This window comes from Fusarium poae, chromosome 1 (assembly GCF_019609905.1).
Source record: "Fusarium poae strain DAOMC 252244 chromosome 1, whole genome shotgun sequence".
Lineage (NCBI taxonomy): Eukaryota > Fungi > Ascomycota > Sordariomycetes > Hypocreales > Nectriaceae > Fusarium > Fusarium poae.
In genome coordinates, this window is record NC_058399.1 from 3,651,861 (window position 1) to 3,679,709 (window position 27,849).

Genomic DNA, 27,849 nt, shown 5'->3' on the forward strand with positions numbered 1-27,849 from the left:
TGGGGTTCATCTTGGGGGTAAGACCGCAGCAGCACCGCAGAGTCGTCATAACGTTGGAGCTGAGGGGCGCAGAGGGGCCCAGGACCTGGAGGGGTATGTAAAATGCTGGGCTTGTTTTCAGTGCTGTTGACGGTCTAACGGTACCACCAAAATGTAGGTTGTGAGGGAAAATCCATGTATCTCTGGAACTTGGTGTCCGTTGGCTGATGGACCCCTACTAGATGTGATTGACCAATGAAGACCACAGGGAAGTGGAGGGGCATCAGTTCAGTCAGTCATCATGATGGATGCTGAGGAATTGAACAAAAGTTTGGGTTAGAAAGTAAGTGTATGTAAAATCAGCTAATGTGTATGAGTAAAAGTTGGTAACAATGATGAGGAATAATATTGATCATGTACAATCATGGTTCCTCAATTATTGACAGAGAAAGATAATGGACTCCATTCTCAGGTAGTCGAGATACAATACTACCAGTACTGACAATCAATCCGATGCCATGGACGGAAAACATCCATCATCAGGTTCGTTCTCGGCCGCACCGCGCAGTGACGAGGGAGGAGTGACGATGACGATACGCACTTACCTAGCAAAGGCCCCGCCAATCAAGGCGGATTCTCCACCGTTCTTGGCGTTATGCCAAATTGTATTGGGTTGGGTTTGAGCTGATGCTTAGTTGAGCGAAGCGGTCGCAGAAAAAAAAAAGGTGGCCCAGGAGGTAAAAGGTACCTGTATTGATCCTCCCATGCTTGCGGACAAGGTACCGAGTGCCCAACTTTAGCACGGGTGTGACAACATCCACCAGATTCATCAGTCTCAAGGCCCAGTCCCCCAAGCCAGGTTCTGTATCCGTACAGCAGTACTTGAACTTTACATTTCCTCCCACCTTTTCCTCCTTCTTTTCCTTCTCTTCTTCATTCATCCTCACAAACATCATTCCACTCTATCACCTATACCCCCCCATCACATAATATAGCCCATCATGTCTGGCCCTGTGTAAGTTTGAAGCTCCCCTCTCGCTCCTGCCTCTTGACACTACCCCACCACCCCTCCAATGCCTTTCTCATAGCGATACTCCCATTCTCCCATTCCCGCGCTCTCCGGGCGCAGGCTGAGGGAATAGAAAGAGAATGAAGCAATCGCCATGATGAGCTTTCGCATGGAGTGATGTGGTGGAAGGGATGGCATTCTTATTCCCATCATGAACACAGCTCATGCTCTTTTCTTGGGGTAGAGCTCGTCTCGCTCACCTCAACCTGGGCGCCCCTCAACAACAACAACACACTTCTTCCACCTCACCCTCAAGTTCTGATGCGACCAAAAATGCGACGAATGCTAACAGTTTGCCAAGCGCGGATCTGGGTCTTATCGGCCTTGCTGTCATGTAAGTAAACTTCCGAATCCAACTCTGGCCCAGCCAGCAACAGTTTGTACTTACTTACACGTCTCACAGGGGACAGAATCTTATTCTGAACATGGCTGACAACGGCTTCACCATCTGCGCCTTCAACCGAACCGTCTCCAAGGTCGACCGATTCCTCGAGAACGAGGCCAAGGGCAAGTCCATTGTTGGTGCCCACAGCGTTGAGGAGTTCGTCAGCAAGCTCAAGTCTCCTCGCCGTGTCATGCTCCTGGTCCAGGCTGGCCAGGCTGTCGATGACTGGATCGAGAAGATCCTGCCTCTTCTTGATGCCGGCGACATCATCATCGACGGTGGTAACTCTCACTTCCCCGACTCCAACCGCCGCACCAAGTACCTCGCCGAGAAGAACATCCGCTTCGTCGGCTCTGGCGTCTCTGGTGGTGAGGAGGGTGCCCGATACGGTCCTTCCATCATGCCCGGTGGTAACGAGGAGGCATGGCCCCACATCAAGGATATCTTCCAAAGCATCTCTGCTAAGAGTGATGGCGATGCTTGCTGTGAGTGGGTTGGCGACGAGGGTGCTGGTCACTACGTCAAGATGGTCCACAACGGTATTGAGTACGGTGACATGCAGCTCATCTGCGAGGTAAACAGAACCGCCCCAAAACCTGTACCGTGGAATTTGACACTAACCTCATAACTTACAGGCTTACGACATCATGAAGCGTGGTCTCGGCCTCTCCAGCAAGGAGATCGGCGACGTCTTCGCCGAGTGGAACAAGGGTGTTTTGGACTCTTTCTTGATCGAGATCACCCGTGACATCATGTACTTTAACGACGACGATGACACTGCTCTCGTCGAGAAGATTCTCGACAAGGCCGGCCAGAAGGGTACTGGCAAGTGGACCGCTGTCAACGCTCTCGACCTCGGCATGCCCGTCACTCTGATCGCCGAGTCTGTCCTTTCCCGATGCCTGTCCGCCATCAAGGACGAGCGTGCCGCCGCCTCCTCTAAGCTTGAGTTCGTCAGCCGAACCACCAAGTTCGAGGGTGACAAGAAGCAGTTCATCGACGACCTCGAGCAGGCTCTCTACGCCTCCAAGATCATCTCCTACGCCCAGGGTTTCATGCTCATGCAGGAGGCTGCCCGCGAGTACGGCTGGAAGCTCAACAAGCCTTCCATCGCCCTTATGTGGCGAGGTGGCTGCATCATCCGATCTGTCTTCCTCAAGGACATCACCCACGCCTACCGCAGCCAGCCTGACCTCCAGAACCTCCTGTTCGACGACTTCTTCAACAAGGCCATCCACAAGGCTCAGCCCGGTTGGAGAGACGTTATTGCCAAGGCCGCCCTCCTTGGTATCCCTACTCCCGCCTTCTCTACCGCTCTGTCTTGGTTCGACGGTTACCGTACCAAGGACCTCCCCGCCAACCTTCTCCAGGCTCAGCGTGACTACTTCGGTGCCCACACTTTCCGCATCAAGCCCGAGCACGCTAGCGAGAAGTACCCCAACGGCCAGGACATTCACGTCAACTGGACTGGTCGTGGTGGTAACGTCTCCGCCTCCACTTACCAGGCTTAAATGGCCCAGGGTAAAGAGAAGGAATCATGATAGGTTAAGAAATGAATATCGTCGGGCCGTACGAAGCTCGATAGCTGCGTCTCATATGAAAAATCTGTGATTAGGAATGCAGGAATAACGCTGGCGCTGGAGGGATAATGATGAATGGGCTGGTATGGATTTAGAAAGCTCAGTGATGACATCCGGGTTCGTGTTTAGAACCTCAACAGAAGAATAAAAAATTAGTCAAATCATATCTGCAGTTACCAAAATGTGACATGATAATTTGTTATATGAGGAGAATCAATGACCATTGTCGCTGCTGCCGGAGATACTATGTCATTGCTCTTTATTTTTTCTAAAGATTGATGATGCACCGCAATCAAAACCAATGAACAATCACAAATCCGTCCGAGTGATATTGTATCAAGATCATGTGATGATTGCTCAATTAACTGTGAATACCTTTTAAATATTTCTTCGAAAATGCCCGATTATTTTATGATAGAGTGTCTTTCATCTATCTTGACATTCTGACATTTCAGTGTGAGTGTTGAGAGACCCACTCTTCTTCACCAAAGTCAAGCCGTTCTTATTGGCCGGTGGCATACTCTCAGCCTTGTCGCGAGAAGTTTGGAGCCGCGTAAGGGCATCACTCTTCAAACAACTCCGTCGCAGTTCATATCGTTGACTGCGCCACGACATTCCCTTATCTTTTAAACTCAATCGCCCCATCGAGTATCAATATACGGCCAAAGCGTTGTAACGCGCAGCTGTACAGACAATCAATCGCGTAGTTAGAGACACCGACGCACCAACAGTTGTCCATCGCGACGCTCGCCCATCCATCATGGCTCAACCAGATCCTAGCCAGGGCGTTCCCCAGGACCTCGTATGTTCTGCCCCGCGCGCGCATCAATGGAATTCGTCGTCGCAATATCCATCTGACAGCTTTATAGATGCCCCATGTCCATCTCATCTCGTCATTTCGATACCCGGTGATGCCCCGGCTTGACCTGAACGAGGTTGCCAAGTGGCTCATGAGCGCACCGCAAGTCGCGCGAGACCGAGCACCCTTCTTTTGGACATATCTCGACAAACCCACCGACGGCACAATACTCTTGACTTGGCAACCCCTTCAACGCTTGGGAACCAATTTCGCGACAGATGGTTATGTGTGGGCCCCCCCAGAGCAGGTCTACAAGCATGACTTAGGTAACGGACTGGTAAGGCCGAATGGAATGGTGCGGCAAGGAGACCACATGCTAAATCTTTCTAGATGCTCGAAATTTATTACCAAAAGGCCGGTTACTTCCCCGGTGAACAATACGCTCTCCACGCCCGTCGACGATGCCGATTAGTCCCCATCCCCGGTCACCCCAACCCTCCTCAACCAGACGTCGGTCTGTTTATCGTGCACTACGGGCCTGCCGAGCCCAATGACAGAGTCCCTGTCGCGATGATTCCCTTCGATGAAAGAGTCAACAACATTATGCAACAGCGTCACTTCTTACAACGTGCTGGTCAGATTCGTCGCAAGGAATTCATGTTGTCCGATCGAGTCAACTGGCCCCAGCTGCCAGATCTCACCCGCCAAGCTGTGCCTCACCAAATGGCTCCCCGAGGTGTCCCTCAGCAGATGGCATATCCTACACAACCTGCGCCGGGTCCTCCCGCCAAGCGCCCGAGACACGCGGCGAGCCAGGGTGGTCAGGCTCCTCTACCGGGAGCTCCTCAGGCAGATGCTGCTTTTGATGATGAAGAAGATGTCTCTAGGGGTGATATGTTTGATCATCTCACTCCCAGGGAGATTTCATTGAGCCGATACCAACAGAACCACGAGTGGATGGAGGAAATCCTTTCGTCTCCTTACCGTATAAGCCAAATCACCCCAGCCGACCTCAACCTTGGTTTCAAAGGCGAACTAGCATCGCTGACAGAAGGAATTTTCCCGGCCCAAGGAGTTGAGGCATTCACATCAGTGCCTGACAAGCCCTATATCGGCCGCTTGGACCCTGACAAGGCTGAAGAATTCCGAAAGCGAGTTCATAATCACATCGAGTCCACCAAGTCTGAGATCGAGAAGATGCAGGCCGAGCATGCCAAAGCTCTCGCCAAATTCAAGGAGAACTCCATGCTTAACACTAAGGAGAAGGAGCTTCGAAATATTCTTGAGGGCACAGGCACAGAGATCTGGCGAATTGAGGGCAAGGTAGACCCTCACGACGAGGACCCAGCCCCTCGTCCCACTAGCACAAAAACAGTCGAACAGATAGTATCTGAGGTTGAGAATGCTACTGGTAAAAAGGTTGAGACCAAGCCGACGGTGTCTCGTGTTCAAGATGGAGGTTATCAGCCACCAGCACCAGAGCCCGTTCAAGCCGGCAACTCACAATTATCTCGCCAGCCCTCACAGTCTGGCTCGCAGAACAGCGGTATCATGATTGGCGAGTCTGATATCGATATGGATGGCACCGTTGCTGGACTGCTAGACCAGATGCACACTGGAATTTCCAGTACCTCTACACCATTGAACGCCTTTGGAACTCCCCAGCCCCAAGCGTCGGCTAATCAATCTGGAGCTGGAACTCCCTCCAACGCCAACACCGCACCTGCTCCTGTTGGCGATGTGACTATGGGCGGAACACAAGAACCCAAGGACCCGAATACTACAGCCCCTGATCAAGGAACCGGTAGCGGGGATTGGGTGGTCGTGCCCAAGGATAGCCATTCAAATGAGCAAGTTGACCAACAGCCTGGATCTGGCACCGCTTCCGTCAACGCCAACACACCTGTCGCACCAGGAATTGATGCCTCCAAATCAGTAGCAAAAACCGCTTCTGCTGGCGCCACACCGGCTGCTGGAACACCCGGAGGCTCTGTCTCGTTTGACCAGAACGACTTCAGCTCTCTGGGTGATCTCGATACAGCAGGTGATGCTCTTGCCGGCTTCGACGGCCCAACGCTAGATGGCTCGGCAGGCGAGCTGGGTGAAGGCCTCGATCTAAGCATGGATATGGATGATTCAGCATTCGGCGATGCCTTCCATGGCGTTGACACTTCAGGAACTCCTCAGGGCCAAGACATGTAGAAACTACATCGGCTTCACACTGATGACAAGGAGAAGCAATTTGGGGAAAAGGGGGAAGGGGATGAGTATTGAAAGTAAAGATGGGAAATGAGTCAAGACGTCGGAGAATGGCGCGTCTTTTGTTATCATGGGAGTTTTTTGTAATCTTTCCCTTTTCTTTCTGACAAAGGTTGATTTCTGGACTTGCAATCCTTTTGCAAGAGTTTTTGATCCTTGCTTCCATGGCTGTAGTACGTCAAACTACCCCTGCCTACGTGGTGTAGAAAGAGTTGTAGATTCGGAATAGTGAAAATAGTTGACAGGCGATAATACCAGAATACAGTATCACGAAATTTCATAATCATGCCCACGCTAGCTGAACACCAATCTGTTATTTGTGTCTAGATCTAGCTTCTGCTGAAAGTACAAGAGACGAGGCTCGACAGACATGTCTTGATATCTTTAACTGGGGACTGGGTCTTTACCCTTTATCCTTTATTCTCTACAGCTTAGTGTAATAATTGAAACGTGTTCAAAGAACGAGCGAGTGTATGTCATTATCTAACGAGGGCTTTTTTTATCTATAGTCTACAAGTGACAAGATCCCAGTCACATCCCATAAAGCAAAGTTAACAAATGAAAACTGAACCAAAACTCCAAGCTATCCCAAATATCCGTACAAAGCTTGGGTACAAAGGAAATAGTCAGCGCATTGCACCATATCAAGGCATATTCTTCCGAATATTTTCGTACATGCTTGTTGGGTAGTTGAGAAGATTGTTCTTCTGCTCGAGCGTGCCAAGGGTGCGCCTGACACCGGCAACCACGCTTGCAGACCCAGCTCTGTCACCACGGGCTTCCCAATAGAAAGCTCCACCAAGATTGCGCTGGTTGATGTAGCCTGCCTTGGACTGAGCTGACTTGAGATCATCCATGGTCACAAGCTCCCGCTTCTTCTTATCATATGTGTAGCTGGCCATAAGATCTGCATTAAAGGTAGTCACTGCTCCGGATTGGGGCAGGTCTTTCAGAAAGTAGATTCCTTCCGAGTCGCCGGCGGTGCCAGAGTAAGGTTTGCCGAGACCAGCAGTGTTAGAGAAAGAACGGCCATAGAGAGGCATGCCCAGATGAATCTTGCTAGGAGACACCCCAGCTGCAATATAGTCATTAAGAGTCGCATCAGTGCTGAGCTTTGTAGAAAGAGGGTTCTTCTTAGACGCAAAGACGTTGGCTTGGTGACCAGTAGTAGAGTCCCATGGGCCAGCATAGTCGTAAGCCATCAGGTGCCAGGCATCAACCCAGGGGTCCATGTTTTTGAGATCCATCGTGTTATAGTGACTCGAGCCTGCGGGTGAGGCGACTGTGAGCAAGAAGCGATAGTTAAGCTTGTTGTCATCCGAGTATTTGTCAAGCGCTTTCCGAAGATTATTAAGTACTAGAACATAGTTTCGGGCCTCTTGAGCGTTGACCGGGTACTCCCAGTCAACGTCAATTCCATCAAATCCCCAGTCGGTGATGAGCTTGACGGCAGTGGAGATGAACCGCTTTCGACCATTCGATGTACTCACGCCAGATGCGAGTGCAGGACTTCCATTAAAGCCACCGATTGAGAGTAGCACCTGTTTATACGTCTTAGCATTTTCACTTTGGAATCTCGATACTTTTGTAGTAAAGCTACCTTCAAGTTGCGATTCTGTTTTTTGAGAATGTACAGCTGCCTAACACATCCATATGCGTTGTTTCCACTCCCAGTGTCGCCCGGATATTTCATTTCGACATCTGCCCAAGTATCCGACGACGATCTGACCCTTCATTAGTAACTGATTCGTAATCGCAGAGCTGACATGTACTTACACTGATCCGTCTTTAGCATCTACCTGGGCAAAAGAGTAAAGTACGTGCGTAATTTCATTCACCGGAAGGTTTGAGGGATGGAAACCCCCGTAGGTACCCCTAGTTCTTCATTATTAGCACCCACTAGTGCCCGAGAGATATATAACAACTCACCAGTTCGTGAAGTAAAGCATGTTGCGCTTTGCAACACCCCGAGCTTCTAGATGGGTAGGAGTGTTTTCAGTGTCTTCGTCATCGAAGTCACCACCAAAGTAGTGTTTGGAGTTCCCATCATCCTGGACGTTGGTTTCACCCTCAGGCTCTCCCTGCTGCTCGGACATGTTGACAGCGGGCATGTCCTCGGAACCTTGATTCGAGGCATCAAAAGTCTCGTCATCTTCAGGATCATCAAGATTAGGGAAGTCCGAAGGGCTGAACTCGACATCATCTTCCTCTAGGAAATACTCGTCGTCTTCATCTTCATCATCACGCTTTAGGAGATCGATTCGAGATGCCGGCTGGTCAGAATCAGGGGTAGTAGTCTCTTCGGGATCGTCCTGGCCATCGCTGTCTGTTGAGCGTGTGTTGAAATTGGACTGGGCCCAAGGGTTTCGGGGAGGAATGAACTCGGGCACCGTATCTCTAGGAACAGCTTGGGTTGGCTGAGGCTTTTTGGGACCTCGGAAAGGCGACCGAGGTGGGATGAAAGTCGGCAGTTTGTCATCATCATCGCTCTGAGCTTGTGCAAGCTTCTGAGCATTGGTGTTTTTAGTGTTCTTGGAACTCTTTTTGTCCTTGGTGTCCTTGGTGTTCTTTGCAGTTGTTTTCTTGTTGTTGAGAGAGGCAACTGAAGCGAGCTTTTGGGGACTGGCCTGTTCGCTGGTAGACTTTTGCTGAACAGCCTTTGCATTAAAAGGCATTCTGGGCGGAATAAAGCCAGGTACTGTATCATCGTCGTCGTCATTACTAGCTGCAGCAGTAGGCTTGGCTACCTTGGTCTGAGGTTTGAGCGCATACGGCATCTTGGGTGGGATGAACTGCGGCGCTGCCTCGAGAGTTTGTTCCGCCTGACGACGAACGGCAGTTGACATAGTGGTCCTGGTACCGTGTGAGTGCTCCATGTGGCCATGAAGGTGCTGGTGTCTGGGTTCCACTGACGGGACAGCCAAGGCTGCTTGCACCAAGAGAGGCGCAATGAGAAAGATTTGGTTGAGCATATCAGATACTCAAATAGTCTGGGGCAAAAGAGGTCTGTCGTTGAGTGTAATAGTTCTCAGACTTGTGGAAGTCTATGTGATGGATGGCGAGAGCAGGTCGAAATGGAAGTAAAGTAAGTGCCAATGCTTCTTATAAGCAAACAATACAAGGTGATTGTAAAGGAGTGACACCTCGGGAAGTGTGGGATGGTGTTCAGAAAGTGGTTCAAGGGGTCCAACAGTCTTGTGAGGGAGTTGAAGCTGAGACAAGATACTGAAGACAGGCTGGTAGTGAGACAGAAACCAGGGTGACGGAACCGGAGGATGAGAACACACTATGCTATAAGAGAATAAAAGAGAAGACTGGTAAGGAACGAATGACGTGGGTTGGATAGTGATGGGAAAGGAATGGCTCAAGGGTGAGATCAATGGGAAGAGAAAGGGAGCCAAGAGAGTGAGACACGGGAATCGAGGCAAATTTATTACATTGGACACGATGAAGGGACGCCACTTGATCTATGTCGGTTCAGGACAGGTAGTAGACCCTGAAGGAGCATAGCATGTTGACGAAAGCGTAAGTTGGACGCGTATCAATGGGAAGACGACGCCCAAGCATGCTACGGAAAGCATCGTCGACCCCCCCATCCTGGGGATTCCGTTCTCGATTGAGGGTGTCTCGACGCCGAATGAGACATGAAGATGAAAGTTTCTGAGCTTATTGAGCGCCACAAGTCCCTAAAACGTGGGATTGGTATGTCTTGGGACCCTGATGAGGAATGCGCTTAGTGTCTGGAACCAGTGGTTGATGACACTAGAGAAAGATGGTCAAGGTTCAAGACGTAGGACTTTTGAAATGTGAGACGGGAAGAATAAATTTTGATTGAGCCTCTCATTAGGTTTCGAATAAGTTTCTGTACGCTTGATACTGGTAATGTTGGGCGATTGTGGTGTTAGTGGGTAGTGGTGATGATATCCATGATAGAGTTTAGGGGGCATAGGTTAGTGGCAGTCGTTCCTGCGCAAGCCTCCTTCCGTTTAATCGATTTCTGCGCCTTCCAATCCTGTCCTGTTCCTGACCCTGACTCTCACGCGTTGGTTGTTCTTGCCTGATTTGATGTTAATGGCAATGGCTACTGACTCATTGACCCAACCTTCAAGATAAAGGGCACAATTGAAGGATAACCGCCAAGTTATCTATTGTCTATATATTATGATATAGGAAGGGAGGAAAACAATCGATTGTTACCCTCGGCCCTTGTCAGGGCATGTAAGACGCCGCTCCCGCCTACTGTCTAAGGCTTCCCTTGCGCTCCCGCTATGTCAAGGGCGCAAAATCCCTTTAGTGATTCACATTTACAACTTGTCAACGCTGTCTTTGTCTGCAACAAGACAATCCCGAGAAAACAAAAGACATCAAGTTTCGAAGATCTAGATCATGATCCAGAAATCAGACGTTGGTAAAGGCGTCGCCGAGACTCATTCTGGACCTGTCAACGGTATAAACCGGTTGGACGTATATGCTACAGCCAACGCTACCTCTTTCACGACGTCCAAGCGTTGATGATTTGAAATAAACAGACTTTTTTTTTCTTTCTCATTCTTCTGTTGCCTGTTCCTGATCCATGCTGTTTGCCCTGTGGTTGAGCTAGCGACAGTGATGACAGATCACTAGGCCATGGCTGACCTTGAGACTAAACTAGTGAAGCCATCGCGATGCCCTTAGATGGCAATCAACATTCCAGTTGCCCACAATTTGTGATTCAGAAACCCTCCGATCAGCTGCTTGCATCGAGCATTCTGCTGTTTATCCCTGATACAAGACATAGGTCATGCTCTGTCTTTCAGTTATGTACAGCCTCTGTCATGTATGAATGATGCACTAAACGCAGCTCTTTTCACAGAGTAATATGCAACTGCCAGATTACAAAACACTATTTGATGTCACTGTGTCGTATCATATCATCTATCACTCGGATCGCCACACGAATGAGGGGTCATATGATAGAGACCTAACATGGGTCATTCCAAGTCGAGGTGGTGAAAGTTCTCTCTGCCAACCGCATGTGACTTATCAATTCAAGAGTTTTCTCCAAAATCGAGAACAAGACGTATACTATTTTGGACATTCGCAATAAGATGAGTTTTAAACAAGATATATCAATTTGTTAGTAATAAGTGAAGAAATTTGAGGTATCCTAGTTGTATCTCATCGCAAACTCGTAAATGTCACACATTATGCTCGACTAAACCAACATCACAACTACAGCCCTAGAGCCCCCATAACTCATACGACTGTATTAACCCCCCTCTGCTGAAGGCTCCACTTCCTTGTCTCAAGGATTTGTCTCTGCCTCACACTCGTAGCCCGAGGTAACCCCCCATCGTAGCCTTCCTTCATAGTAGAGTTGACAGTTTCAAGCTCAGCCAGCTCCTCCGCCACCACTGCACGCGGCTTCTCATCCCGCCTTGCGGAAAGATAAAAGAAATCCCAGAGAAAACTGCGCTCCAGCTGTCGGGGTTTCCCATCAGCAGTCCAGTACCTCTCCTCGCTGAGCTCCTGGGATAGATGGCGTCGGAAGTAGCGGTCTTGGCTAACCCACCAGACTCGCCATGCAACGAGAATCATGATGGTAAGAGGCACGGCGGTGGCCCAGTAGTACCAGAAATTCTGCCCGAAACGATTCACCTTCACTGCGTCAGTCATGGGGTTGGAACCGTCGTCGTCTTCTTCGTCTGGGCCGAGCCAGTCAAACATGGACATTCCGAACAGTGTGCCGAGAAACTCGCCGGGGAGGAAGACGGCGGTGATGACAGCCAGTGCTTTCATAGAGGAACTGTCACGGGAGGATGCTACAGCCATTCGAGCATTCAAAATGTTGTCTTCTTGCGCCATCTTACTGTAGATCTGTAGTATGTAATGAGTACTTGTTATTCGGGTGGAAAGGAAGGTGGTTGGGTACATACCATATCGATTTGAGCACGGCATCTAGCCTCTGACATTCGCCTATCAGTTTCGAGGCCCATGCATAGACGCAGCAATCCATCAAGATACTGTCTAATCTCATGCCAATGAGGTCCCAGAGAATCGCCATCCGTGATCTCGTCTGGTAGTTGAAGTTTGGGAAGCTGCCTAGGTGGAAGAACCGGACTGACTGGGGGAGGTCCGCCTGAAGGGTCCAATATATTAGGACTCAGCATGCTAAGATCCTGGCCGAAACACAAGCTGTTTCCCATTCGCTCGTTGAGTTCGTCGCCAGCCAAGATCAACACTTTGATAGCTCGCTCCATCCAGCGAATGGTGTCAAGAAGCTTGATAGTATCCTTGAGGACCTCGTGTGCTCTCTTCATGAGCTTTGTCATAGTCATAGGCCCCCATGCGATCCTCTCTCCGTCTTTCCCATTGCTGAAAGTCCTGCTGAGGCGTTTCCCAGTGTCGGTTGCATCAAAACCGGCAATGTTGCTCACGTCATATTCCAGGTGGGCTACGTTGGAGTTGTTTTCGCTGACAGCTTCTTCGCATCGCATGAATTGTACTTGAAGTAGAACTACTGGCGTGATCAGAGGATGCGCCCAGTGGGTTCTGCATGATTCCAGACGATGATCGTACTCGTCGAGGTCGTCCATGTTGTGGCGTCTTGGCTCCCATGACTGACGAACCAAGATGGTAGCCGAGCGTTCACGAACGTTGTAAGTCATGGAAAGGAAGTCACAAGGCGTCTTTGGCATCTCTGAAAAGGCGAGAATAATGCCTGGATGGATCGTTAGAAGAGAGTCTCTGTACAAATGCAAGTGAACTTACTCAGTTGAGATCTATCTTTGGACCAGAATCTGGATTCTGTCGTAGTACGGGTTGAGTACTGCAGAGTAGCAGGGTGAAGATTCATGGCCGCAAGGTCGTTAACTGTCATGCTGAGAATTTCACGGTTACCATCATAGATTGTTTTGCGCTTAAAACAAATACTGCGAGTGGTCAGAGAAGTAACTTTCATGATCAAAATGAAGGACTTACACTCTGCGAATTCGTCCTTCCATGCCAGCTGATGGTGCTTCATCAGCGTCTGGCTTTCGAAAAGTGCCCTTGAAAATAATTAGTCACCTTGTTTGGCATTTTGCTGCTGTGTACTAACTTCTCGATCAAGCATATATCCATGACGGAATGCTAGATCAAAAATGGTAGTCCCGGGAGTATCATCGCGGGTAAAGTGGTGAGTGATATGCTCATCGTCTTGTACCCAAGGATGGTTCAGAGTCGCAGGCGCAGGCGCAGGTGCAGGACCAGAATCTTCTGGACGTTTGTAAACAACATACTCATCGTACTCAATATTTGATGGAGTGTCGTCGCCGGTGATCAAGACTTGGCTAGAACAGACCTTTTGGTCGTAGTTGAATAAATCCAGGCCGTGGTGAACGAGTCCCATTAGGGCGGTTGCGCGCCGCCGCCCGAGATGGACAACGTAGTCTTGCGGGACTTGAGAAGAACGGCGACCCTCTTGAACGGGGTCGAGAAGTCGCTGTTCATGAGAATCTTTGACTAAAGGATGTCAAGTGAAACTTGGGAGTGACTGTAATGTCGGTGGGGGTGCAGGATCACTATAAGCGAACAAGGTATGTAAACTCCTTTCCAACTGCATGTAGTGAAATGACATTATTCGTCCAGCGGCGGGTCGAGCTTATTATGTATGAATTTTGGTGAATTGTCTTCTCCTCTCGAGCTGACTGCCAAGAGACTTGTTACCAGGGTGCCTGGTTCAGTGGGAGCCCGACTTTATTCCCCCATGTGTTCAGGCAACTCGTAATAGCGTCATGGGGTCATGCTTTGGGTCGTTGAGAGACTCTAGAATGTCTCATCTTCTTTCCACGGCCCAGAGATCCGTCAGATAATATCGGCTCGGCGAATAGGACGGCGATAGAACCTCCGGGGGGCATGTCAGGCAGACCCACCCGGGGACGGGGGATCGGAGCATCTCGGTGGTGGCTGAGCTGAGCTGAACTAGATCCGGGGGATAGAAGAAGGGTTTCCCAGAAGATCAAGGAAGTAGTGACATGCTGTACACTAATTGGTTGAGATATGGGGAGCTCATTGTATCTGTAAGCGAGTTGCCGTTCTGGGTTTATCTCGGGCGTAAATACGGGGTATTCAACTGAGGCGCAGATTTTGGTAGAGTGACATTTGACGTTGGAACCCATGGAACCAACATCACGAGACTCATTTTCTTCGCACAGATAACCGGATTAAGATAAGGAGTCATGTTAAGCTGTACAGCCTTGCTGCCCAACGTTGAGATAAACTCGAACTATCACAATAGGCTCCTATAATCAACTTGAACAGTTTTGTTAGTTAACCAACTCAATTGTCAACTCTAGGGGTCAAATTCTATGTAATCCAGGGTATCAATCTTGCTTTCTATCCTCCAAGCCAAAGAAAAAAACAAAAAAACAAACAAACAAACAAACAACAAATATTCGTATCCTCATCATCCATATCTAACATGCACATCAACCACTCGCCCAAGAAGACCCATCCCCCATGTCAGAATCCCCAGACCCTTCATCCTCTTCACTGATAACCTCCAGCTCAGGACCATAGTCTACACCCACAGCCGGTCTCACCTTGCTTTCTTCTTGCTCTTTCTTCTTCTCCCCTTCCACCTTTCTCTTCCTCGCGTCTTCTCCAATCCTCTTCAGCACCTGTTTGACATCCTCAATGCTCTTCTTAGCTTTGCCGAATTTGTCTTCCATCACGATACAGCTGCTGCACTTTCTCTGCAACTTTCGCGATGTAGGCACGTGAGGGCTTTTTACCAAGCAGTCTTGGTCGACCTTGCTCGCCTGGAAGTTCTCTGCGGTCTGGCACTTCTTTACACATAAACCCCAGCGCTGGTGGGCGCAGAGGAAGACGACGCGGGCGTATAAGCACATGCTGACGGCTGGTTGGTGATGATAGTGGTGTGGCTATCAATAGTGGTGGGTACTGGTTTCGTCTGAATCGGTTTCTGTTGGAGAGGACGGAATCTAGTAGAGAATCGAGCATCGTATCGTTTTTTTTTTCTTCCTATACCATCAAAGTAAGATTGTGAAGTGTTGGTCTGTGTTGGTATTCACAGAAACCAGATTCTTGTGAATCATGTTCTTTATGTACACGCAGTCCCATCAACAGGTAAACAAAGCTTATCACTCTATGCAGGGAAAACCTCGTTTCTTTTTGTCTAGATTTTTGCTTTGTCAACATGAACCTCATTTCAGTGTTAATATATCCTTCCACTAGCCCCATCATTGGCGTGACCATTTCACGTTGTTGTGCAGTACCACAAGGTTCATCCGTGCCCGAATTCATGCACATTGAGCATTGTTCAATATGGACGCCCACTAATAACATTTAATTTAGAAACAAAGAGAAACAAAATCTTCAGGCTTAAGGTCTTTCACTGAAATATGGAGTCCTTTGACTGGCTGCTCAGTGCTAACTATCAACTATTGTGCCTATTCATTCAACAGTCCACTATCCAACACTTCCCGAAAGTCTCTTGCCCATTTCACTTTACTGTCTCTTTCGCTCTTCTCACTGACATGTGGAACATGGACTTTGATTCTCTTCAATGCCTTCAACAAAGAAGATTCTCCATCTTCATCTGATATCACAACGCCTCCTGCGAGCAAACACTCCATATCCGTTGTCGAATCCCCAAAGTAAATCACTTTTCCATCTTTTGCTTTGAAAAGATACTTGAGAGCCTCTTTCTTCTCTCTTGCATTTGTCATTCGTCCGTCGAAAAACTCGGGTCCGGTGATCGTTCCGTCCAGGGCTGGTTCATTGGCAATGATGTCGAGCGTATGTGGCAATAGAGCACCCCGAAGAAAGGAACGGGACCAATTGACCGATATAACGCTCACTCTCCAGTCCCTATCTACCGCAAATTTCATTATATCCGTGAAACCATCCCTGATCTTAATCCTCCCAGCTTTGACAGCATCGACTCCCGCTTGTGACAGCGTCTCAGCATCCAAGCCTTCGAAGATATGGGATTCGGCAATACGCTGCAGCGATGCCTCCTCCACGTCTTTCATTCCCGAAAGAAAGTCAAATTCCTGGTCCACGCATGTCCGCGTGTCCTCTGGCGATGGGTGATTCTCCTTGTAGTGTCTGTAATCGGCAACATAGGCCTGAACCACTCGGTCCCATGAAGCCTGGAGATCATGGCCTTTCCTATTCCGTTGTATCTCGATGGCTGAGCGGGCAAGCTCCCCGATCGAGTCTTGCTGAGTGATTGTTCCGTCAAAGTCGAATACGAGATGCATATTGTAACAAGAAGAGTAGTAAAGGTAGTCTTGACTTGAGCTTGTTGTTGTTGTTGTTATTGTTGCTGTAAGCGAAGTTACCGGGATAATCAACAAGTGGAGAAGAACTATGAGCATAAGCATTTGAGCCAAGATTCTGGAAAGCAGCTTCTTGTTGGAGGACAGCAGCTGACTCAAGGTTATTATGGCTTTTTGCAATGCGCCTCTGATCAGTCTAGAGTCTACCAAAGAAAGCTACCCTGGTTAGTAGGTAGTTATTGCGGGGAAGATCATTACGTAGTTGTTCTCGAAATAGTGAAAGTGAGTGGATCACAACAACCAAGTAACAAGTCGTAGTAGTAGTAGTAGCAGCTTGACCAAGCTTTCGACCTACTATTTATATAGCTTCAAGACCGGATATAAGACAACCGTGACAAGCGAATAGCAACAGTAAACAATTCGCTAAATGATTGACTACTTCTGGTAATCTATAGACTAAAAGGGTATCACGCTCTAAAAACCCTATCCTTTGTTTGAATCCATTGCAACACCCCGTCAAATGACATCCTTCACTTAACTCTCTGAATCAAATTCTACCTCTTTTGTTTCTCATCTGCCCAGCCCTAATGCATAAAAAGCAACGATACTAAGAAGCTGGCAACACGTCTTCCATCTCCTCGTCATCGTCGTCATCGTCAGCGGGCTCAGCAGCAGCTTCTTGGGCCTCTGCGCCGCCCTTGTCGCGATAAGCATCGCTCAAACAGTAATGGTTGGCGAATCGACCACTCTTGTTGAGGACGGCAATCTTTTCAAGCACTTGACGTAAGTATTGGTCAGGCTGTTGGAGCTTCTGACGCAACGCCTTCATAGACCAATACTGATACTGCCTGAAGCACTCGAAAATAAGATCCAGAAGCTGGTTTTCTGGGATACGGGCAGCCTTGAACACCTCGCCCTTCTTTGGCTTGGTTGTAGATGCAGTGTTTTTCTGGGAGATTTGTCAATATGGCTCCAAATGAAATTTAAAAAAAAAAAAACGAGAAAGGAAGCTTACGATGAAGCTGCCACCCCAGCTGACTGCGCCTGCGCTTCCAGGAGCGACAATGGATGAGGCTGCGTTTCGGCTGATGATTTGGAGCTTGGACTTGTTTGCCTCTGCGTCCAGCAACTTCTGCTGAAGCAGTCGCTCCTCTTCCTTGATGTCGCGAGGTTCCACGCGAACATCGTAATGAATCTTGCCAAAGATCTTTGTCCTTTCTGTCGTAATAGGTTAGCCATCCATCCGTTCTCTGGTCTGTCACAAAGCATCCATAACTGCACTTACTGGGAACAGCTTTTCGATAATATGGCTGGTATCGGCTCCTGCGGTCGTACGTCGGTTTGTCTGGTCCATTGCCGCTGTTGGCTTGTTTCTGCCTTAGCAGTGAGGCGGGAATGCCCGCAGCGGCAGCATCTTGTCGCGCCTTACTCCGCGCCTTGAAACCGGGCAAGTCCTCCTCGCTGAAGATAAAGTGATTGTTGACATTGGGTTCTAGGACTTCGAGGTCGTATTCGCGAGGCAGCACTTGGTGCTCGGGGCAGTTGGCAGAAAGAAGCATGCGAAGTTTGGTCTATTCGTGTGTCAGTATGATGCCATCCTTGCCTGCCTGGGTAAAGAACATACGTCCGAGGTACCATCTGGTTTTTGGTCGTTCCATGTTCGCAGAGTGCCAATTTGAATCTCGTCGTCGTCGCCCAGTCGCTCAGTGAGCTTGTACCAAGCTTCCCACATGTATCGAGGAACGCGCGCTAGGTAAAGCGTCTCGAAAGCACCAGCATTCTTGTCGTAAAACTCGAGGTCGCCAGCGTCTTCATACAGATCCTCCTCCGCTGGTGCATCGGGATCGGGCTTGATGTGAGGGTCTTGCTTAATGTATGGTTCGGCCATGATGTTGGTTGATGTGGGAGTAAGTTTGTGGTAGATGACGGGCGCGTGCAGAAAGAGATACAAGATACAGAGGTAGAGAGAGTACAGGAGCTAAAAATGTACCAAAGCGGGCCCTGTCTTTGTTAGTACTTTGTCATAACATTGGCCTCCAAAGAGCGACTCCACACCTTATGAGAGGAACTTACAATCAAACATTAAATACAAAGTTATTTACTGCCTGTTTCAAGAGGAAATACACTTTTAAATGATTTTGAATTTGATTACCACTGTAGTGCTAAGATAGTTTGTATTGTAAAGTAAAGAACTTTAACATTAGTACTTATAGTTACAGGGTAGTAACTTTAGATGACGAAAGAATCCATCCATAGGACTCACCACCTGAAAGAACCACGGAATAATAGAAGCCTACAAAGCACGAGAACATAACGTGCATGGACCACTGGGCCATGTCTTTCAGTGGAGATCATCTGGAGCTACTAAGATAACTCGACTTGTTTGAGCGGATACGTGACTCTGAATAAAATACTGCAACATGTAAACGTCTAGCTCCTGCTCGTGTTTCAAGCTGGTTTGTGTCATCTTTCTGCAGATCCCCTTTGTTTCTTTCTCAAGTCATCCTGCACTTGAACCAATAGAGTAAAGATCCATGCTCTCCAAGCTGCACCCCAACCAAAAAGAAGTCTCGCCTAACTAAACTAGGTACCTACCTATTATTACATCCTCGACAACTACGTCGTGGCTCAGCCTCCAACAACTTAACTTCCCTTCCTTTTTTGACTTCTGACAAGCTTTTATTAACAACAAACTCTTACAATATTCCAAACTTCGTACTTCGCGATGTGTTTATAAACCGCACAACCATCCTTCAACCTTTTGCCGATTCTTACATTTAATCACTCTCCTTTCTCTCACAACCCTGGTCGATTCTTACAATCGTACTTTATCATTTCTGGCGCCCCTCCAGCCCTCACCATAACCCTTCAGTCAACAGCGTGACATAGTCACCGTTCATAACATCGCAGCTAATCCAAACGAATACTCGAATCGAAACCCCATATACATAAACTCTTGTATTCAGGCATCAATATGCCACCCAAGTCTCTTGCGGAGCTTGCCACCGCGGCATGTATCAAAAACATCCGCTCACTCGAGAGCGTTGGCAACTTTCTTCTCTACGAGACCGTCCGTACCCTTCTCCTCAAGATCGACAACCCCAAACAACTACGCAACATCGAACTCAACTCTCCGCAAATCCAAGGCGAGACTGGCGAGGTATGGCTCAAGATCATCAAGAACGAGTTCCCAATGGAATTCAGACAAAAAGCATACAAGCCCTCCAACCCAACGGATTGGTACAGAGTATACAACAAGTACAAAAAAGATCACCAGAAAGCCCTTGACGAGAGTGAGGCCAAGCTCAAGGACGCATTCAAGGGACTTCAGCAGGACAGGGCCAAGACCAAAACCACGATTGTCGATGATAGGAGGCTGCTGCCTCAGGGAGGCAGGGTCGGACCAAAGAAACCGTGGGGATTTGGCGCACGGGACCCCAACGGTAGCACACTCGCTTTCACAAGGGGTAGTCGCACAAAGACCAATAACGGCGCGAGCGTTATGCGCAAAGTGCGAAGGGAGACGAAGGAAATCGCAAACATTCATGCCAAATTGTCCAGACCGACACAGGCATCAAACGCCATTACGAAACTTCGAAAGGCGCCTGCTGCTATGGTCAACGACTACCAGAGAGCGTCTCAGCCAGCAATTCGGGCCCCTTCGAAGCCCACACCCTCTGAGATAGTCGAAGCTCATGAGAAGCGAGCGCAATACATCTCGGACTCGGATGATGATGGTGGTGGTGATGATTTGTTTGACGACGATCCTTCACCCCCTCGAAAGGTCGCTTCCCGGCCTTCTTCATCTGCTCCAAGCAGACCAGTGACCAATGTCAAGCGATCTGGCCTTCTGTCCAACAGTTACAAAGGCCCTAAACCCCAGGCCGCTGCAACACCTTCACAGCCTCGGTCATCACGGCCAGTCAAACAAGAGAAAAGATTCCGTAGCCCTGAAGGGGAGGTCCTGTCCTCTTCACCTGAGTCTGGCCCGGCTTCTTCACCCCCACCCGCCTCTGTTGCACGACCTCTTTCTACCGTCAACCCGCGGAAGCGCAAGGGCACTGATATCTTCCATAAGCCCAAGAGAAGAGCATAAAGCCTCGAGGGACAATTTATTTTTGATTTGTCTGGTTTATTTTCAACCGCATTGATGGCGGTACACTGGGGCGTTTTCACCGAGCGAGAGACTATTTATCTTTGTTGCATTACTGGCTGGCGTACGAGTTATAACGGGTGACTTCAAAGTTTGAGAAACAAATTCAAGGGTTGGCACATCAATAAAAAAGGGACTAGGATTTCATAGGTAATCCATATGAATTAGACTATGCATAGAATGTGCTCATCTCAGCGAGTGACTTGTGACAAGTGATGGCAACGAAAAACACAAGCAGGGTAGTGAGGCTTTATAGAATTCGAATGACAACCACTCGATCGTTTTATAGTATTCCCATCTTGCGTGTATCTTCTAAACAGTGTCGATTTCTGGCAAGAAGGTTTCTGCGCATCCTTAGCACTCAGCTGACTCTTCTGGTTCAACGGTCTGGTGTATATTGCGTGTGTTCATGCATCCTCCCTTGGTATATATGATCCTTAAACTCTCGTAGCTAACGCCCCAGGCTGGGAAGTCGAAACTGCCCTGACAGTTTGAATTATCGTGGGATACTATCTATGCTAGCCATTGTCCACCTCTAAGGGCGAGGACGAGATGCAGAGTGTCTCCAGCAACAAGGTTGTATTCGGCGGCGGTCTTGTCGTCGGTCCTAAACAAGGCAAGTCAGTAGGCTGGTGAGTATTTGCGAGTGGTTGCGTGTAACGTACATTTGCTTTCCGCCATGGATGAGTCGCTGCTGAACAGGCGGAATACCCTCCTTCTCCTCAACCTTCTCCTTGATCTGCGAGACCTACAAGCAGTCAGTATAAGACCATACATATTGTCTACTCCAAGTATGAAGCGCCCTTTCAATATTACCTTGTACTCCGACTCAATATCGAGCTCGATCTCCTTGCCAGTCAATGTTCGGACCCTATTGAATCGCCAAGTTAGCCGCGTGCCTGCATGACGTCGGAGTTTCGGTGACGTACTTGATCAACATGTTTGCGGCTGTGGTGTTGTATTCGGGTCCGGTGTGTTCGGGGCCTCTTATTGTAGTTCGCGAAGAAGAGAGAAGGGGACTGTCGTGCAGGTTTCGAGTATGCGAGGCTGATGGGAAAGTCGAATGCTGGACGCTGTTGGGCTGACTGAGCTCTCGGATCGATGGTGGGGTTCTAGGCTAACATTCACGGAAGGAGGGGCCACCCTGGAACTGAGAATACCTACCTAGGTACCTAGCGGTAGGTTGCCTCGACTGCCTGTATACTTCCAGACACTATTGGTGCTTTTTTATGTTATGATTTTCATAAGGCTTCACTACTAAGATAACCTTTATAAATGGATTCATTCACTAATACATAGGCATCTAGCCTCGTCTCGAGGTGATTGACTGGCATTCTTTGCGTAACGCATTATTCATCGTAAGAAACTCGCTGGTTGAACATTTCAAACGTGACCAATTTACAGTAGAGCAGAATAGGTAGTTTGCTCTCACTACCTCATTATTCATAATAGTACAACCCTTTCGGTAGATAGACATACAGTGGAGAGTTACATTAAACCTAATAAACACTTCTTTTCATCTTCCACGGCTCGTCCTTCAATCATCCGCTTAGCTCTTATCGTTTCTGTCGAAAACATTGAGACCCAGACCCTCGGAATCAAGCATCAGCCTGTTCTTGGAGCCAGCCTCCTGAAGCTGAGCAGCGATCTGTCGAGCGTTCTCGATCTTCTTGAGCTCCAGGTAGGCCTTGTTCTTCTTGATAGCCTCACCAATCAGTTCGGCAGAGCGGGCCTCACCCTGTGCCTTGACAACCATGGCCTGCTTCTCTTGTCGCGCCTTGTCGACAACAAAGGCGGCTCGCTGGGCCTCTTGCTGGGCAACCTGCTTAGCCTCAACAGCGGCTGTGAATTCGGGAGAGAAGGCAAGGTGCTGTCGCATATTAGTAATAAGTTATATTGAGCTTGCAAGATTAGAACATACAGTTAGAGAGACATCGTCGAGAAGGATGTTGAAGCGGGCAGCTCTTCGAGCGAGGTTCTCTCGCACCAATCTGGCGACATTCTCTCGCTGTGTAATGAGCTGACTGGCGTTGAATTGAGCAACGACGCTCTTGAGAACCTCGTTGACAATAGATGGTAGCACACGCTCATCGTAGTCGGTACCTAGTGTTCGGTAGATCTGGGGCAGAGCATCAATCTGGGGACGTGAAAGTACACGGCAAGTGATGTTGACCATCTGCAAATCCTTGGTGCCGGTCAAGGACGCAACGTTGCGTGGCTTCGCTCGGACATCGTACACAATAGGAGTCTCAAACCAAGGAATGTTGATGTGTGTTCCTATAATTTTCCCAAGTTAGTGTCTGAGCCGGATCGTCCGATACTATGTCCTCGTACCTTCGTTGTAGATCTCCTTGCTGACACCAGTTAATCTCTGGTACTTGATGGCTCGTTGACCACCATCGACGTTGAAAAGCGAGTTCGACAGGAACAGAGCACCACCGGCGAGCAAAAGACCACCGGCAAGGGCACCACCGGCTGCTCGGGGCATCTGAGGGCCTCCACCACCACCACCACGAGCCTGCTGCATCTGTCGGAGACGGCGCATGGCCTCCTCTTGCCAGTTATTGTTCGACATTGTAAAGCTTGTGTTTTCGGAGCGATAGTGGGCGAATCGAACCGAATTAGGATGTCGACGAGGGTGGTAATGCTTTTTTCCTAGGCGTCCGTGTAGTCGTCAATGATGGTGATGGGATGGGTCATGAAGCTGCGATTGAAGCTGTCGGCTATGTGGGTCCCCTCTTTTTGCCCGCCCGACCTTTCCCGTTTTAGAATCAACAATTATCCAATCGCCTCTTGCCTTTATTGAAGACATGAGATACCTCAAAAGTCATTCTTTACTGTGATTTTTTATAATCTTGTTTAGAGAATACTACAGGTAGTCTAGGTAGGATTGATAACTATGCAATCACTAGACATAAAGAAAGATGGCCCAGTAGTCAATCGAAGATGAATTATTATCCAAAATTCAAGCATGGAATACTGGTCGATCTTATAATACTTGCCTCAGCAACTTTCACTATCAGTCACAAAAACTGTTTGAATAGATATTTCATACAAAGGAAATTTCTCCCGTCAAGGGAAACCAGAACATCATGTTCTGCACTATTTACAATGGTATCTGCAAGTACACAACATAGACAAACCCCATTCGCCAAACACATGCAACCTATCCTGATACCCATTACACGTGAAAGCGGCGTTCACGCATCCCGTCATCCCTTCATACTTAATTGTTGTATATCTTTTCGTATATACGAGTCCCAAAGCAAAATTTCATCTATATCTGTGATATATCTCGTGCGCATATTGACAAAGGAAAAATACTTTCTTTATACATCACAGATCACTCGCGGAGAGCAATCTTGATGGTCTCGGTGCCAGCCTTGGGCTTCTGGGCATAACCATTGAGCATTCGGAAGCCGGACTTGCAGTTTCGGCCTTCCTCGAATACAGCGGAAACACCGTCCAGACACTTGCCAGCCTCTTCCATGGCAGTTCCAGTAGTGGTGGTATCGGCGAGTCGCAGCTCACCAGCAACCTTTTCCATCTCACAGCGGAGGAGCCATCGCTCCCAGTTCCAGCCGCCAGCAATACTGCAAGCGCTGGCAATGTCATCACTGCTTCCCATCACCATAGCGTCCATCTGGCAGGTCTTGACGTCCTGTCCATCGGGGCTATCCTTCATTGGGGGAGTGGGGGGCTTGTACATGCTTCGCCTGGCACCCATTGGGAGGCACATCCAGATGCGACGGGTGTCTTGGAAGCCGGCGCGGGCTAGACGGGCAAGCCAGAGCTTGGTGGGGTTGGGATCATATCCCAGAGTCTTAAGAGCAAAGCCGAACTCGACACTCTTGGCCAGTCCGACGGGACCAGTATTGATGATGTCTGAGTCAAGAAGGGAAAAGTCGAGGTAACCGCCAGGCTTGAGGACACGCATGCACTCCTTGAGGCAAGTGTCCCACTCATCTTCGCCGTTCTCGCCAAAGAGCTTGAGGATGCTGTGGAGCTCTCGAGCAGAAATGAGATCAAACTGATTGTCCGCAAAAGGAAGGCGAGAGAACTTCTCAACGGCGACTTGACGGTGGTTGGGAGGACCGCGGACGTTACAGTTGGAGAGTTGACGAATAGACTTGGTGGTGACGGTATAAACCTTGGTGTTGGGGAACTGAAGCGCGCAGTGCCACGCCCAGTCGCATGTGGTCTGTCCACCAAGATCGAGAACCCTGGCGCGCTCGCGGACAACACCGCTCTTGTTGGGAGCTGCGCGAGAGAGACGAGCAAGTCTCTTAGTCACTGGAGCAGAGATCAGACGGCCACCGTTGAGCATCTTCATAGCGGCAACGTGCCAGGCAGCAACGGTCATCTGGTTCATGGCCTCAACCTCCTTCTCATGTCGGAGCTTCTCAGGGTCATCGACAATGGTGTCGTCGCCGCGAGCAACGTTGGCACTAAGTCGCTTCTTGGCGGATTGGGGGACGACACTGAGCTGGTACTTGCCTAGAAGCTGGTTGCGGTGGGATTCTCGGAGAGAAACGCGCTGGGCCTGGATGGCCTCAAAGCGGGCGAGCTGGTGGACAAACACATCTTGGCGCTGGATGCGAATGATATAGTCTTGGAATGCTCGGTAGTAGGCAGACTCACGGCGGACAAGCATAGAAGGTAGACGCTTGGGGTGATCAGATGTAGAGACCAGGTTGGAAAATCGAACACTCTTCTTAAGGGGAGCAATAGAGTGCTCAGGCTGGACCTTAAGGGGAGGGAGCCCGCTCTGGACCATGGAGGGCTCGATTTCTTCTTCGGCCTCCTCAGCAATAGTGTTGAGACCACCATCCTCCTCAGAAGTGTCATCCTGGACACCGCGAAGGTAGGATCGTTGGGCCATGAGCCAGAGCTCAGTGCGATCAAAGTGAGAGAGTGCCTCCTTTTGTTGCTTGCGAGCATAGTCGGGATCGTAATCAACGACAATCTCAGTAGGGACATCTTCAGCTTGAGGTGAAGCAGGAGCGTCGGCAGACTCGACAGTGGAAGGGGCGGTCTTGTGCTCAAAAACAGGGCGAGCAGTGGGCATATCATCTGAGAAGTCATCCTCCTCCTTAAGTTCAACTACCTGTTCAACGATGGGCTCGGTAGGAGCGGGGGTGAATCTGACGTTACGATAAAAGTCCTCGACAAAGTCCTTACGCTTGGGAACAGAAGGGGCAGAAACATCCGTGTTCCAGGGGCATCGGTAGAACTGCTCGGCGGTGGTCGATGTAGGCGGTGGCATGTCCTCGGGGGACTTGGAGGGCATGTGCCATGTGTTGCGGGTTCGTGGAGACAGACCAGAGAAAAAGCCGCCTGGAGAGGGGATATCAAGCTTGGTCAAGTCAGCCAGAGACTGGCGGTTTGTGTTGGGAGAGAAAGCCCTATTGATAGTGGACTGCGGCTGAAAACTTGTAATGAGTCGCAGTGGCTGTTGTCGCATCTCAACAATTTGGTGGGCAGGCTGTTGCTCGGGAACCTCGAGGACCTGAGATGGCTGCTCATGGGGGTTTTCCTCGCCGCTTGCAAGGGCTTGAAGAGTAGCCAGGGCACCAGGCTGGAGCTGGACACCAGCCCAAGCATCATCCGTAACTGATTCCTCATTACCAATGATGGGTGTGGGCGGTGCGCTCATTGCCGCGAGCTGCTCTGAAGTCAAGCTGCCATCCAGGGACGGGGGTGCCGACATTGTTGGTGTTGGTGCGGCGTGCTGTTCGTGCATGAACTCCATCTGCGCGGGCGACATGGTGAGTTTGACGGATGGAGTCAAAGGGACTGGTGAAGTCAGAGACTTCTTCATGTTATCCACAGCGGACCACGACTCGACAGAATTGTCGCGGGTTGCTGGGATGACAAGCGGAGTGGGCTGCTTTGTCGGGGCCTGCCTCGACTTAGCAGATGCCCTTCTCCTCGCCATATCATCCTCATCATCCGTCACATCGTAGAGGTCCTCAAACTCGGTGGCCTCAGTGGCAACACTTTGGCGGTTCCATGGATTGCTGGAGGTTGTTGGTGAAGTGTCGGTAGCCGAGTCAGCTGAGGGTGAAGATGGTAGAACCGGAGCGGAAAGATAATGCATTCCCCTTGGTGTCGGGAAGTGATCGCTCATTGGTGTCAACCAAGCCTCGATCTTGAGTTGAGCATTGCCGGTTCGTCTTAGCCTGCGACCTCCGTTCTGGGCCATACCATCGTCACTATCCTCCTCGATTATAGGATTAAGTCTTCCCCTGTGCTTCCGAGCCAGCGAAGAGTCCAGGGGGTAATATCGGTTTTGTGTGTCGGCCATGTTGCGTATGTATATCAGCTATTCCTGATATCTGACAATAGCCCAAGGGCTTAACGCAACAAACAGGCTGGTTGTATTACTTGTTAGTATGAATAATGAGGGACGGCCTGCGTCAGTATTAAGTTGTGCAAAACGACAGGATGCTTCGATCAACGAGGCTCTATACGGATCTGTGAAGTGATACAGCACGGAAGGCTGAAGACGATGAGAAGTGAATGCAGAAGAGGAAGGCCAGGCTTCTGGCCGGGGAGGGTTAAAGTCTTAAAGCCCGAAGGCTAGACTGGTCTTGTCCAGGATCATCAAGGCTCTCTAGAGCGGCTATCCAAAGTGTGGGCTCATGACGAGTTGGGTTGGGCGGCACGCACTGCACTTGCAGTAGTACGTCGGCCACCGTGCTGTAGCTCAGGTGGGCCGATGCATCGGTAGACATCCACTGAATGATGTGTGGTGGAGGCGGGGGCCATCAAGAGCGCCAATATCACGTTGAAGAAGCTGACTGGCACATAAGGCTGCCAGAGCAATGTGAGGTCTGTGTTGGCGGTATACAAGATAGGAAGAGGTTGCATCGATTCCCGGTCGCTAAGTCGGTTGGTCCCCGCTACCGAACAGCTAATAACCTCAAGGAACCAATGAGGTAAAATATCGTGGACTTCTATTTTTGGTTGACAGCGATTGACAGGGGTAGAACTTGTTGCGCGCGCGAAAGCTGTGATGACTGTGACAGCCGTGAGAGACCATTGGTCAGGCCACTGTCCTACAGAGCCAATAAATGATAGGGTTTGTTTCTTGGGCGGCTAATTGCCCCTTGGCTTTGTTTGTACACTGTCGAATGCAGCATCATCTTTGTGACGGCACTGCCTAAACGCATGAAGAGAGAGGCCATGAGGTCGCTTGATTGAGACAAGTCATGCAGCAGAGCCGGCCCAAAGGGGCGGTTTCCGAACTTGTCGCACGTCGTTTATTCAATCTCGTTGTCGATTTCGATATTTCACTGGCCATTAACTGTTCATTCTGAACTGATGGTGACCACTTTGGGAGACCGTTGTTTGATCG

The 27,849-nt window shown here is 49.4% G+C and overlaps 10 protein-coding genes across 10 annotated transcripts; 3 read left to right on the forward strand and 7 right to left on the reverse strand.

The window, feature by feature from the left end:
- Positions 1 to 980: 980 nt before the first annotated feature.
- Positions 981 to 2,944, forward strand: GND1 (phosphogluconate dehydrogenase (decarboxylating) gnd1; the record flags this gene model as incomplete). Its single annotated transcript, XM_044845802.1, has 4 exons — positions 981 to 994; positions 1,233 to 1,382; positions 1,452 to 2,007; positions 2,069 to 2,944. The coding sequence occupies 4 exons, from the start codon at positions 981 to 983 to the stop codon at positions 2,942 to 2,944; spliced, it is 1,596 nt and encodes a 531-aa protein (XP_044711718.1).
- Positions 2,945 to 3,773: 829 nt separating this feature from the next.
- FPOAC1_001198 (uncharacterized protein) lies at positions 3,774 to 6,014 on the forward strand (the record flags this gene model as incomplete). The annotated part of the gene is made up of 3 exons (XM_044845803.1): positions 3,774 to 3,815; positions 3,883 to 4,149; positions 4,203 to 6,014. The coding sequence occupies 3 exons, from the start codon at positions 3,774 to 3,776 to the stop codon at positions 6,012 to 6,014; spliced, it is 2,121 nt and encodes a 706-aa protein (XP_044711719.1).
- A 701-nt stretch (positions 6,015 to 6,715) lies between these two features.
- Positions 6,716 to 8,947, reverse strand: FPOAC1_001199 (uncharacterized protein; the record flags this gene model as incomplete). Its single annotated transcript, XM_044845804.1, has 4 exons — positions 6,716 to 7,612; positions 7,672 to 7,795; positions 7,848 to 7,946; positions 8,001 to 8,947. 4 exons carry the CDS (start codon positions 8,945 to 8,947, stop codon positions 6,716 to 6,718), a joined length of 2,067 nt encoding a protein of 688 aa, XP_044711720.1.
- A 2,359-nt stretch (positions 8,948 to 11,306) lies between these two features.
- On the reverse strand, positions 11,307 to 13,440 carry FPOAC1_001200 (uncharacterized protein; the record flags this gene model as incomplete). Its single annotated transcript, XM_044845805.1, has 6 exons — positions 11,307 to 11,314; positions 11,381 to 11,927; positions 11,987 to 12,771; positions 12,822 to 12,982; positions 13,032 to 13,099; positions 13,150 to 13,440. The coding sequence occupies 6 exons, from the start codon at positions 13,438 to 13,440 to the stop codon at positions 11,307 to 11,309; spliced, it is 1,860 nt and encodes a 619-aa protein (XP_044711721.1).
- A 391-nt stretch (positions 13,441 to 13,831) lies between these two features.
- On the reverse strand, positions 13,832 to 14,941 carry FPOAC1_001201 (uncharacterized protein; the record flags this gene model as incomplete). The annotated part of the gene is made up of 2 exons (XM_044845806.1): positions 13,832 to 14,068; positions 14,633 to 14,941. The coding sequence occupies 2 exons, from the start codon at positions 14,939 to 14,941 to the stop codon at positions 13,832 to 13,834; spliced, it is 546 nt and encodes a 181-aa protein (XP_044711722.1).
- A 561-nt stretch (positions 14,942 to 15,502) lies between these two features.
- Positions 15,503 to 16,318, reverse strand: FPOAC1_001202 (uncharacterized protein; the record flags this gene model as incomplete). Its single annotated transcript, XM_044845807.1, has 1 exon — positions 15,503 to 16,318. The coding sequence occupies one exon, from the start codon at positions 16,316 to 16,318 to the stop codon at positions 15,503 to 15,505; it is 816 nt and encodes a 271-aa protein (XP_044711723.1).
- A 625-nt stretch (positions 16,319 to 16,943) lies between these two features.
- FPOAC1_001203 (uncharacterized protein) lies at positions 16,944 to 18,224 on the reverse strand (the record flags this gene model as incomplete). Its single annotated transcript, XM_044845808.1, has 4 exons — positions 16,944 to 17,285; positions 17,352 to 17,554; positions 17,622 to 17,907; positions 17,961 to 18,224. The coding sequence occupies 4 exons, from the start codon at positions 18,222 to 18,224 to the stop codon at positions 16,944 to 16,946; spliced, it is 1,095 nt and encodes a 364-aa protein (XP_044711724.1).
- A 1,086-nt stretch (positions 18,225 to 19,310) lies between these two features.
- Positions 19,311 to 20,432, forward strand: FPOAC1_001204 (uncharacterized protein; the record flags this gene model as incomplete). The annotated part of the gene is made up of 1 exon (XM_044845809.1): positions 19,311 to 20,432. The coding sequence occupies one exon, from the start codon at positions 19,311 to 19,313 to the stop codon at positions 20,430 to 20,432; it is 1,122 nt and encodes a 373-aa protein (XP_044711725.1).
- Positions 20,433 to 22,038: 1,606 nt separating this feature from the next.
- On the reverse strand, positions 22,039 to 23,064 carry PHB2 (Prohibitin-2, subunit of the prohibitin complex (Phb1p-Phb2p); the record flags this gene model as incomplete). The annotated part of the gene is made up of 3 exons (XM_044845810.1): positions 22,039 to 22,359; positions 22,411 to 22,766; positions 22,824 to 23,064. The coding sequence occupies 3 exons, from the start codon at positions 23,062 to 23,064 to the stop codon at positions 22,039 to 22,041; spliced, it is 918 nt and encodes a 305-aa protein (XP_044711726.1).
- Positions 23,065 to 23,832: 768 nt separating this feature from the next.
- FPOAC1_001206 (uncharacterized protein) lies at positions 23,833 to 26,796 on the reverse strand (the record flags this gene model as incomplete). Its single annotated transcript, XM_044845811.1, has 1 exon — positions 23,833 to 26,796. The coding sequence occupies one exon, from the start codon at positions 26,794 to 26,796 to the stop codon at positions 23,833 to 23,835; it is 2,964 nt and encodes a 987-aa protein (XP_044711727.1).
- Between the last annotated feature and the right edge of the window lie 1,053 nt (positions 26,797 to 27,849).